Source organism: Symphalangus syndactylus, chromosome 18 (genome assembly GCF_028878055.3).
Source record: "Symphalangus syndactylus isolate Jambi chromosome 18, NHGRI_mSymSyn1-v2.1_pri, whole genome shotgun sequence".
Classification (NCBI taxonomy): Eukaryota; Metazoa; Chordata; class Mammalia; order Primates; family Hylobatidae; genus Symphalangus; species Symphalangus syndactylus.
The window spans coordinates 26,341,756-26,354,392 of NC_072440.2; the positions used below are offsets into that span (position 1 = coordinate 26,341,756).

The 12,637-nt window shown below is 38.4% G+C and overlaps 1 protein-coding gene across 11 annotated transcripts in view; it reads left to right on the forward strand.

Moving 5' to 3' along the window:
- Positions 1 to 12,637, forward strand: part of ANKRD31 (ankyrin repeat domain 31) — a 259,562-nt gene that overhangs the window by 216,312 nt on the left and 30,613 nt on the right. For 8 of the 11 annotated variants that reach the window (XM_063623128.1, XM_063623127.1, XM_063623130.1 and 5 more), the window contains 3 exons: positions 2,665 to 2,761; positions 5,119 to 6,109; positions 7,266 to 7,364. In XM_063623128.1, coding sequence (XP_063479198.1) covers positions 2,665 to 2,761; positions 5,119 to 6,109; positions 7,266 to 7,364 — 1,187 coding nt within the window. The remainder of the gene's footprint in view (positions 1 to 2,664; positions 2,762 to 5,118; positions 6,110 to 7,265; positions 7,365 to 12,637) is intronic. The other 3 variants (XM_063623132.1, XM_055253134.2, XM_055253137.2) reach the window with 1 other exon arrangement.

The following is a 12,637-nucleotide window of genomic DNA, read 5'->3' on the forward strand; positions in this document are numbered from 1 at the left end:
GCCTTTATTTTTGTCTTACTGCCCTTAAGGAAGGAGAGGTAAGGCAATGGGACCCTAGAGCTCCTGGATGGTAACTAATTACTGACTGTGGTTGGCTCTGCCACTCCCTGACAGGTGTTTAAAACTCAGTCTCTGGAGAGCAGTTTTCTAAGACTCTTCTGAAATTTCTCTATGGTCCATCAGGCTGGAACTCCTACAATGCGGGCAATACACAGTGCCCTTTCTCTATGCCCTCTAAGTCTTCTCTCAGCTTCTATTTTTTTTTCTGATGGACCATCCTACACAGACTCTCACTCTCAGATGGAAGCCCTCATAGGCAGGGTCACAGCGCAGGCTTCCCAACAAGTCGTCAGGATCTTTGCACCTCAGGCCCACTGTTAGAAAGGAAGACAATTACTTCTCAGCTCAGCAGCAACTTTCTTTTGGCCTTGCTGTGGTAGCTCCTCATTTTTCAAGATTTCTATGTGTTCAAGAAGGAAGCCAGATACCAATTCATTGTCACATCAACTTAGAGTTCAGTTAGGTTCTCTAAATAATATTTTGAGGAACTTACCCTATTAGGCTTGAGGTAAAGAAGAGAAGCCTCTTTACCCCTTACTCTTGCTGCTCAATATGCAGATGCCCACTCAGGTGAGCAACTGCTCTCTAAAGAAATCTTTTTTCAAACTCACCCTCCTCCACATCTGACACTTGTGATAGCTTTGATCTGGCTGAGGGATCTGAGTACTGAGTCCCATTTTGTACATTTCTTTGAAAATTTTTCTTTTCTTTTATTATTATTATACTTTAAAGAAGACATTTATGCAGCCAAAAAACACATGAAAAAATGCTCCTCATCACTGGCCATCAGAGAAATGCAAATCAAAACCACAGTGAGATACCATCTCATACCAGTTAGAATGGCAATCATTAAAAAGTCAGGAAAATTTTTCTTAAAGAGACCTTGCACTCACTTTTCTGTCAGTTGTCAACTGAACTGCTTCAACTGAACTGCTTCAACTGAACCGAGGCAGGAAATTGCCATTGTTAACATTTTATATATTTTTCCCTAAGTATTTTAATGCATAATTCATCTGAAATTTTTTTTCTGTATTTAAGATAAGGATAGAATAGGTTTACCCCATATTACTACCCTATTGCTCATCCCTATTTGTTGAATAATTTCTCTCATCCTCATTGTTTTGTAATGTCTAATGAAGTATTAAAATCTTACACATATTAGGACAATTCTAGATTCTCTTTAATATACCATTGATTAATATCATCTTTGATAAAGAAGTGTGTGATACCAAATTATATGTAAAATTTATTTCTGTTGTTTCTTATAGAAACATACAGAATATTTTAAGTTACTGTAGTATGTCATTTTTACCTATGGTTTAAAGTTCAGTTGGAAAAGCTGGGATGACAGGGCACATAGATAATTTAAAATGTCTTTTAATAAACAGTGTCAAATCTGCTGAACAAAGTTATATCTAAATTCTTATTGATTGTACACATTTTCCCCCTTTGTTAGCATAGGCATCATATTGTGAAACTAATCTTTAGCCATAGTATTAGGGCGATAGAAACTACTCTGAGGACAATGACTCAATACTTATCAAATCATTTGTCTGATTTGATGAGGGAATTTCTGAAACGAATTCTACCTCTGAACCTCATGCCATTTTCTACCACAGATTTCCTCAAGTTACTTTAACCGGAAAAATGTGCGTTGGTCCAAAAAATTAGGAAAAATTTTAAGAAAGAAAGCCAAAAGTGAAAGAAATAACAAGTAGCCTAAAAGAATTAAAATATATGCATTTAACCCTTTCAGTTTTCTACTTGGGAATCTGGATTTGTACATAACCCACATCTATGGGTAATCATGTGGATCTGTGTTGGGAGAAAGGTCATTATGCCTTTACTTGGAAAGCAAAGGAAGAAAGTCAGGAAAATTTAAGTAATTATTGTAATGGTGGTTTGTAAGATCTAAAGGTGACCTTAGGTATCATATAGTACAATGTAAATGTTATTATAAGTGCAAAGAACACGAACTGATAGCATGATTCTATTTTTAGAGTTAAAAAATTCTATTTTTAAGTGCATATAATGTATAATTGTATATAGTGTAAGTATTTAAAATAATAAATATATAACACAAATTTTACAAACATACACACCCCTAAAGTATTAACAGTAACCTCCTTGGTTGAATACATTAGAGAAGAAGCAGTGGGGTGAGTAGGGATACTCTTACGTTTCATCTTTGTAAACATTTATATGGCGTGAAAAAATTTTACAGTGTTAACGTATTCCTTTTGTATTTTAAAAAAATGAAGTAATTTTAACAGACAAAATATCTTCCTTTACTACCTTCATTTCACAGGTAAGAAAGCTAACCATATAAGTTACATACCCAGGCCCACAAAACTTAGTGGGGCAGCAGGATTAGAACTCAGGCTGGCCTACTGTTTTACAGTATTCTTATCTATATACTTCAGGGCATTTCCATAGATTGACATTGTTAAATAAGGCTTAATTGAGATATCTGGGCCATTAATATTGGGGAAGAACGTAGGGAATAATGGCTTTTTAAAATTAACAAAAGGGCTAATTCTCGTATGACCAAATTTGACATTCACTCTCCCTCAGTTAGCTAACTTTTTATTGTCATGTTTCTAGAACAATACATTGAAAAGATGTTAAAGATAAAAAAGATTATGGATAATGTGCTTGCCAAGCAGAAAGCAGAAAGGGATGATCTGGCTAAAAAATACAGGTGAGTAGAAAAAGGAAAAAAAAGAGTGCTTTTGAGTTTCTTGAATTTATCCATTTTTAGCTGCAATAGTTGTCTAGAATTTCTTAAGAATACAAACATTGCTTAGGGCCAAAAAATGACTTTATGAGGTTGTCTAATCTGTTACTACCATGGAAAATTATACTTCCCAGAAAGGTATATTTCTTTTTTTTTTTTTGAGACGGAGTCTCGCTCTGTCGCCCAGGCTGGAGTGCAGTGGCGCACTACATTATTCCTTGGAATAGTCAAAAAAGAACATTTCAGTGAAATCTTAAAAAGTTGTCTACAGTGGAGAATTTTATGAAAGCCTTTCTGGTTGTGAATCCCACAGACAAATTTATTTCTTTAGCACACTCAAATTTTCTACACTAAAAAATGTCTCTTTTTTGCTGTTACAAATGTCCTTCTAAGCAGTTGATGAGTTGATTAATTTTGTGTTTTATTGTATTTCTAAAAGCTCAAGGTCCTTAAAGAGTTTTATCCTGATTATATTGGTTATATACCTCTTCTCATTTTTTTTGTGAAAAAAATGTTACATGTTTTTTTCTTGTTTGGACATTATTTTTTATTAGTTTTTAATAGGCTTAGCTATTTACACTCCCTATTCTTTATTCACATTCAATTTTCTAAACATGTCCTTATATATTCTTCTCTTATAATCATTTAATGTCTATTACATATTCAATTTTTTTCTGAACTTATTTTAAAAAATCAATTTTCTATTTTTATTTTTAATCCCCATTTTGCCTTCTTCTCTAGTGAATAGCTAACACAAGTTCCCTTCTGTTTCCTCCTTGTTTTCCTGTCAATATAAAGCAGTGAGCTTATATAACCTACATATGGGTAATTTTAGGGGACTTTGGAGAGGCTTGCTTGAATTTCCTTTAGTGTCCTGTGGTTAACAGTGTACTATACCTAGAATTTTCAAAAGTTCCTGATCAATTGGAGCTTCAATATGTAAATTCTTATTAATATTGCTTTAAGACTTCACATCTTGGTGTGGGTAATCTAAAGTTTTGTGTCTGAACTCCTTGTTTCACATAGTTTAAAATTTGATATTATGTATTTCTCTTGCATTTTATGCTACCAGTTGTTTGCTAATCTGAATCCTTCTTCTTGCTGATTTTTTCACTTATGTATACTACTTCTTTTAACATCCAGTCTGCTGGGAGTTTAGTATCAGCTCTAAACCTTGATAGGAGAGGCAAGATATATCTATATTATTGCTTTTCCTTAAAACAGCAGCTCTTAAACTGTGGTCCAGGGACCCACGGTGGGGTTCCTGAGACCATTTCACAGGATCTGTGAATTCAAAACTATTCTTTAATAATAATACTAAGATGTTATTGCTGTCTTGCTCTCATTCTCTCATGAATGTACAGTGGAATTTTTCAGACGCTACATGATATACAATAAAGCCTGACAGAATGTGTTGTGTATTCTTTTGTTTAAAAAGTTTCTCAGTTTTAATTTCTAAAACAGTAAATACTGATAGATATTCATATACACAAAAGCTGTTTGGGTTCCTCAATAATTTTGAAGAGTACAAATAGTTCCCGAGACCAAAAAGTTTGAGAACCACTGAAAACAAAGTGTCCAATAATCTGAAGGTCAGGGTGGGATTGGTGGGCATAATCAAAAGACAAAAGTATGAAGATGTGAAAAGCCATTTCCTCTTTCTCAGTCCTCAAGGTCTTGAGAAATTCAGTTTGAGGAAGACGCACAGAATAATGCTTTCCTGGGTAGTCACTCTGGACTTGGAAGTGTCTTCATACAGGTTCAAAATACAACTACAGTAATTACTTGGGGAACTAACATTTCTCAGGTCTGGCTGAAGTATGATTATTCACAAAACAATCTTGTTCTTCCAAAGCTAAGAGAACCTGAATAGAACTTTCAAATTATACTTACTAATAAACAGGTAAGCAAGCCCCAAATTTAAAGAACGATGGCTCCCCTTAGCCATCAATTGCTACCTTCCAACCAACAACTAAATAGATGTTTAGATGGATGATCCAACTTTTGTCTTTTAGAGTTGACTCCCAATTGATAATAATTATATGAATATAAAATCTTGATAACCTTACTGTCACCTCCTTAAAAAAAGGGCACACTTACTTAAATAAAGGAATCAGTTTCCTCTCAAAGGAAATATTTTGTGTCAACAGGCTGCAGGTGGTCAGATTAAAAAAATCAAAGGCAGTAAATTGCACAGGTATAGTTTTGTGTATTTTAAAGTCATTAAAATTTGGAGACAAAGCATCTATAACCTGTAAGTGACCACTTTAAAAAGTTTTCTGCTGTTATTGCATTTTTTCTCTTTCCGTTTCTTCCTATAGGGTATCCATAGAGTCATTTAAGCATGGAGCCCTGAGAGAACAATTGGCCAACTTAGCTGCAAGACAGAAGAGCCTTTTAGTTGTGGCAAAAAAACAGAAAAAAATAAGCCTGAAAATTCAAAACTGTAAGAATGTTACATCATTGCCTTGTCTTAGTTTAAGGAAGCTCCCACCCAGATCAGAAATCTCTAGTGAAAAGGACAGCCAAGAGGTCACTAGTCTGGAAAATTTAGAGCATCCCCAATCAGGTTCACTTTCTCCTGTTTCTGGAAGCATGCAGGAAACACAATTGTCTCTGGAAACTTGGAACTACAGCCAAAATACCAACATTTGTCTAAATTCAGAGGCAGTGAGAAGGGGAGAATTTTCTGGAAACGACATGAATTCTAAACAAAATGTCAGTGATTGTACCTTGGATGGTTTTCCAAAATCCAGACATTCATATGGCACAGAGAAGAATAAATTACCATCCCAACCTGTTGCTTTTATTGGTCAAACAGAATATTCACAGAAAGAGAATGATCTTACAGAAGCTACAGACAAAGACCATGAATTCTATATTCCTTCCCCGGTAATCGGCAAATTAAATATTTCAGAAACTGCAAGTGTCCTTGCCGAAAATGCTGCCCATCCATCAAATACTATTTGTGATCAGGACCTTTCCAATTATGTTCCCAAAAGAGGAAACAGAAAAACAAGTTCCCAGCAATCACCTACAGGGGCATCAGAATCCCTGGCACATCAAGGGATTGCTGTCTTAGGCAGTGAAACAGTGCATCAGATGAAACCATATCTTAAAAAATCAGTTTCTGTTGTTCCATGTGCAGATGACAGTCAGATCTCCTCTGCCTCTGGATCTGGGCAACAAGATACTATAAAAAAGCCTTTAAGCTACAGTACGGCTCCTAAAAAGAAATTTATTCAGATAAAAGATTTGATATTACTAGGAAGAATTAACCCAGGAAATAACATTCTGGAATTCAAAACACAGGTATTCTATATTTTTTTCTCTAAAATCATGCAAATGTTATAAATAAGTGAGTAAATGTTGCTGTCACATAATATAGACATTTAGCTCTGATTAGGGAAATGGGGTTTTGCTGAGCTTCCTGAATGGAGGGACACAACCATTGTATTCTTAGCAAGTGAATTCATATTTCTGGAATTGCCCTGATACATTTATTTATTTTTTTTTTAATTTTAATTTTTAAGTTCCAGGATACATGTGCAGGATGTGCAGGTTTGTTACATAGGTAAATTAGTGGCATGGTGGTTTGCTGCACCTGTCAACCCATAACCTAGGTATTAAGCCCAGCATGCATTAGCTGTTTTTCCTAATGCTCTCCCTCCCCCGACCACACTCCCCAACAGGCCCCAGTATGCGCTGTTCCCCTCCCTGTGTCCACGTGTTCTCATTGTTCAGCTCCCATTTATAAGTGAGAACATGCAGCGTTTGGTTTTCTGTTCTTGCGTTAGTTTGCTGAAGATAATGGCTTCCAGCTCCATTCATGTCTCTGCAGAGGACATGATCTCGTTCCTTTTTATGGCTGCATAGTATTCCATAGTGTTATATGTACCACATTTTCTTTATCTGGTCTATCATGGATGGGCATTTGGGTTGATTCCATGTCTTTGCTATTGTGAATAGTGCTGCAGTGAACATACATGTGCATGTATCTTTGTAACAGAATAATTTATATTCCTTTGGGTATATGCCCAGTAATAGGATTGCTGGGGCAAATGGTATTTCTGGTTCTAGGTCTTTGAGGAATCACCACACTGTCTTTCACAATGGTTGAACTAATTTACATTCCCACCAACAGTGTAAAAGTGTTCCTATTTATCTGCAACCTCACCAGCATCAGTTGTCTCTTGACTTTTTAATAATCACTGTTCTGACTAGCATGAGAGGGTATCTCCTTATGGTTTTGATTTGCATTTCTCTAATGATCAGTGATGTTGAGCTTTTTTTCATATATTTGTTGGCCATATGAATGCCTTCTTTAAACCTGACAAAAACAAGCAATGGGGAAATGATTCCCTATTTAATAAATGGTGCTGAGAGAACTGGCTAGCCATATGCAGAAAATTGAAACTGGACCCCTTCCTTACACCTTATACAAAAATTAACTCAAGATGAATTAAAGGATTGCAGGTTCCAAGATGGCCGAATAGGAACAGCTCCAGTCTACAGCTCCCAGAGTGAGCGACTCAGAAGATGGGTGATTTCTGCATTTTCAACTGAGGTAAGGGTTCATCTCACTGGGGCTTATCAGACAGTGGGTGCAGCCCACAGAGCATGAGCCGAAGCAGGGTGGGGCATCGCCTCACCAGGGAAACGCAAGGGGTCGGAGAATTCCCTTTCCTAGCCAAGGGAAGCCATGACAGATGGTACCTGGAAAATTGGGACACTCCCACCCTAATACTGCGCTTTTCCAATGGTCTTAGCAAACGGAACACCAGGAGATTATATCCTGCGCCTGGCTTGGAGGGTCCCACGCCCACAGAGCCTCACTCACTGCTAATGCAGCAGTCTGAGATCGAACTGCAAGGCAGCAGCAAGGCTGAGGGAGTGGCGTCTGCCATTGCTGAGGCTTGAGAAGGTAAACAAAGCGGCTTGGAAGCTCGAACTGGATGGAGGCCACCGCAGCTCAAGGAGGCCTGCCTGCCTCTGTAGACTCCACCTCTGGGGAAAGGTCATAGCTGAACAAAAGGCAGCAGAAACTTCTGCAGACTTAAATGTCCCTGTCTGACAGCTTTGAAGAGAGTAGTGGTTCTTCTAGCATGGAGTTTGAAATCTGAGAACGGACAGACTGCTTCCTCAAGTGGGTCCCTGACCCCCGAGTAACCTAACTGGGAGGCATCTCCCATTAGGGGCCAACTGACACCTCATACTGCCGGGTGCCCCTCTGAGACAAAGCTTCCAGAGGAAGGATTAGGCAGCAACATTTGCCGTTCTGCAATATTGGCTGTTCTGCAGCCTCTGCTGGTGATACCAAGGCAAACGGTCTGGAGTGGACCTCCAGCAAACTCCAAACAGACCTGCAGCTCAGGGTCCTGACTGTTAGAAGGAAAACTAACAAACAGAAAGGACATCCACACCAAAACCCCATCTGTATGTCACCATCATCAAAGACCAAAGGTAGATAAAACCACAAAGATGAGGAGAAACCAGAGCAGAAAAGCTGAAAATCCTAAAAATCAGAGCACCTCTTCTCCTCCAAAGGAATGCAGCTCCTCAACAGCAACGGAACAAAGCTGGATGGAAAATGACTTTGACAAGTTGAGAGAAGGCTTCAGACAATCGGTAATAACAGACTTCTCTGAGCTAAAGGAGGATGTTTGAACCCATCGCAAAGAAGCTATAAACCTTGAAAGAAAATTAGACGAATGTATAACTAGAATAAACAGTGTAGAGAAGACCTTAAATGACGTGATGGAGCTGAAAACCATGGCACGAGAACTACGTGACGCATGCACAAGCTTCAGTAGCCCATTCGATCAACTGGAAAAAGGATATCAGTGATTGAAGATCAAATGAATGAAATGAAGTGAGAGGAGAAGTTTAGAGAAAAAAGAGTAAAAAGAAATGAACAAAGCCCCCCAAAACATGGGACTATATGAAAAGACCAAATCTGCATCTAATTGGTGTACCTGAAAGTGACGGGAGGGAGAATGGAACCAAGTTGGAAGACACCCTTCAGGATATTATCCAGGAGAACTTCCCCAACCTAGCAAGGCAGACCAACATTCAAATTCAGGAAATACAGAGAATGCCACAAAGATACTCCTCAAGAAGAGCAACTCCAAGACACATAGTTGTCAGATTCACCAAAGTTGAAATGAAGGAAAAAAATGTTAAGGGCAGCCAGAGAGAAAGGTTGAGTTACCCACAAAGGGAAGCCCATCAGACTAACAGCGGATCTCTTGGCAGAAACTCTACAAGCCAGAAAAGAGTGGGGGCCAATATTCAACATTCTTAAAGAAAACAATTTTCAACCCAGAATTTCATATCCAGCCAAACTAAGCTTCATAAGTGAAGGAGAAATAAAATCCTTTACAGACAAGCAAATGCTGAGAGATTTTGTCACCACCAGGCCTGCCCTAAAAGAGCTCCTGAAGGAAGCGCTAAACATGGAAAGGAACAGCCGGTACCAGGCACTGCAAAAACATGCCAAATTGTAAAGACCGTCGATGCTAGGAAGAAACTGCATCAACTAATGAGCAAAATAACCAGCTAACATCATAGTGACAGGATCAAATTCACACATAACAATATTAACCTTAAATGTAAATGAGCTAAATGCTCCAATTAAAAGACACAGACTGGCAAATTGGATAGAGTCAAGACCCATTAGTGTGCTGTATTCAGGAGACTCATCTGATGTGCAGAGACGCACATAGGCTCAAAATAAAGGGATGGAGGAAGATCTACCAAGCGAATGGAAAACAGAAAAAAGCAGGGGTTGCAGTCTTAGTCTCTGATAAAACATACTTTAAACCAACAAAGATCAAAACAGAAAAAGAAGGCCATTACATAATGGTAAAGGGATCAATTCAACAAGAAGAGCTCACTATCCTAAATATATATGCACCCAATACAGGAGCACCTAGATTCATAAAGCAAGTCCTTACAGACCTACAAAGAGACTTAGACTCCCACACAATAATAATGGGAGACTTTAACACCCCACTGTCAACATTAGACAGATCAACGAGACAGAAGATTAACAAGGATATCCAGGAATTGAACTCAGCTCTGCACCAAGCAGACCTAATAGACATCTACAGAACTTTCCACCCCAAGTCAACAGAATATAAATTTTTCTCAGCACCACATTGCACTTATTCCAAAATTGACCACATAGTTGGAAGTAAAGCACTCCTCAGCACATGTAAAAGAATGGAAATTATAACAAACTGTCTCTCAGACCACAGTGCAATCAAACTAGAACTCAGGATTAAGAAACTCACTCAAACCGCTCAACTACATGGAAACTGAACAACCTGCTCCTGAATGACTACTGGGTACATAACAAAAAGAAGGCAGAAATAAAGAAGTTCTTGGAAACCAGTGAGAACAAAGACACAACATACCAGAATCTCTGGGACACATTTAAAGCAGTATGTAGAGGGAAATTTATAACACTAAATGCCCACAAGAGAAAGCAGGAAAGATCTAAAATGGACACCCTAACATCACAATTAAATGAACTAAAGAAGCAAGAGCAAACACATTCAAAAGCTAGCAGAAGTCAAGAAATAACTAAGATCAGAGCAGAACTGAAGGAAATAGAGACACAAAAAACCATTCAAAAAATCAATGAATCCAGGAGCTGGTTTTTTGAAAAGATCAACAAAATTGATAGACCTCCAGCAAGACTGATAAGAAAAGAGAGAAGAGTCAAATAGACGCAATAAAAAATGATAAAGGGGATATCACCACTGATCCCATAGAAATACAAACTACCATCAGAGAATACTATAAACACCTATATGCAAATAAACAAGAAAATCTAGAAGAAATGGATAAATTCCTGGACACATACACCCTCCCAAGTCTAAACCAGGAAGAAGTTGAATCCCTGAATAGACCAATAACAGGCTCTGAAATTGTGGCAATAATCAATAGCTTCCCAACCAAAAAGAGTCCAGGACCTGATGGATTCACAGCCGAATTCTACCAGAGGTACAAGGAGGAACTGGTACCATTCCTTCTGAAACTATTCCAATCAGTAGAAAAAGAGGGAATCCTCCCTAACTCATTTTATGAGGCCAGCATCATCCTGATACCAGGATGGCAGAGACACAACAAAAAAAGAGAATTTCAGACCAATATCCCTGATGAGCATCGATGCAAAAATCCTCAATAAAATACTGGCAAACCAAATCCAGCAGCACATCAAAAAGCTTATCCACCATAATCAAGTGGGCTTCATCCCTGGGATGCAAGGCTGGTTCAACATTCACAAATCAAAAAATGTAATCCATCATATAAACAGAACCAAAGACAAAAACCACATGATTATCTCAATAGATGCAGAAAAGGCCTGCGACAAAAGTCAACAGCCCTTCATGCTAAAAACTCTCAATAAACTAGGTATTGATGGGACATATCTCAAAATAATAAGAGCTATTTATGACAAACCCACAGCCAATATCATACTGAATGGGCAAAACTGGAAGCATTCCCTTTGAAAACTGGCACAAGACAGGGATGCCCTCTCTCACCACTCCTATTCAACATAGGGTTGGAAGTTCTGGCCAGGGCAATCAGGCAGGAGAAAGAAATAAAGAGTATACAATTAGGAAAAGAGGAAGTCAAATTGTCCCTGTTTGCAGATGACATGATTGTATATCTAGAAAACCCCATCGTCTCAGCCCAAAATCTCCTTAAGCTGATAAGCAACTTCAGCAAAGTCTCAGGATACAAAATCAATGTGAAAAAATCACAAGCATTCTTATACACCAATAACAGACAAACAGAGAGCCAAATCATGAGTGAACTCTCATTCACAGTTGCTTCAAAGAGAATAAAATACCTAGGAATCCAACTTACAAGGGATGCGAAGGGCCTCTTCAAGGAGAACTACAAACCACTGCTCAACGAAATAAAAGAGGACACAAACAAATGGAAGAACATTCCATGCTCATGGATAGGAAGAATCAATATCGTGAAAATGGCCATACTGCGCAAGGTAATTTATAGATTCAATGCCATCCCCATCAAGCTACCAATGACTTTCTTCACAGAATTGGAAAAAACTAGTTTAAAGTTCATATGGAACCAAAAAAGAGCCTGCATCGCCAAGTGAATCCCAAGCCAAAAGAACAAAGCTGGAGGCATCACGCTACCTGACTTCAAACTATACTACAAGGCTACAGTAACCAAAACAGCATGGTACTGGTACCAAAACAGAGATATAGGCCAGGCACGGTGGCTCATGCCTGTAATTCCAGCACTTTGGGAGGCCGAGATGAGCAGATCACGAGGTCAAGAGATCGAGACCATCCTGGCTAACACAGTGAAACCCCATCTCTACCAAAAATACAAAAAAAATTAGCCGGGCATGGTGGTGGGCACCTGTAGTCCCAGCTACTTGGGAGGCAGAGCTTTCAGTGAGCTGAGATTGTGCCACTGCACTCCAGCCTGGGTGACACAGCGAGACTGCGTCTCAAAAAAAAAAAAAAAAAAAAAAACACAGGGATATAGACCAATGGAACAGAACAGAGCCCTCAGAAATAATACCATACATCTATAATGATCTGATCTTTGACAAACCTGACAATAACAAGAAATGGGGAAAGGATTCCCTATTTAATAAATGGTGCTGGGAAAACTGGCTAGCCATATATAGAAAGCTGAAACTGGATCCCTTCCTTACACCTTATACAAAAATTAATTCAAGATGGATTAAAGACTTAAATGTTAGACCTAAAACCATAAAAACCCTAGAAGAAAACCTAGGCAATACCATTCAGGACATAGGCATGGGCAAGGACTTCATAACTAAAACAC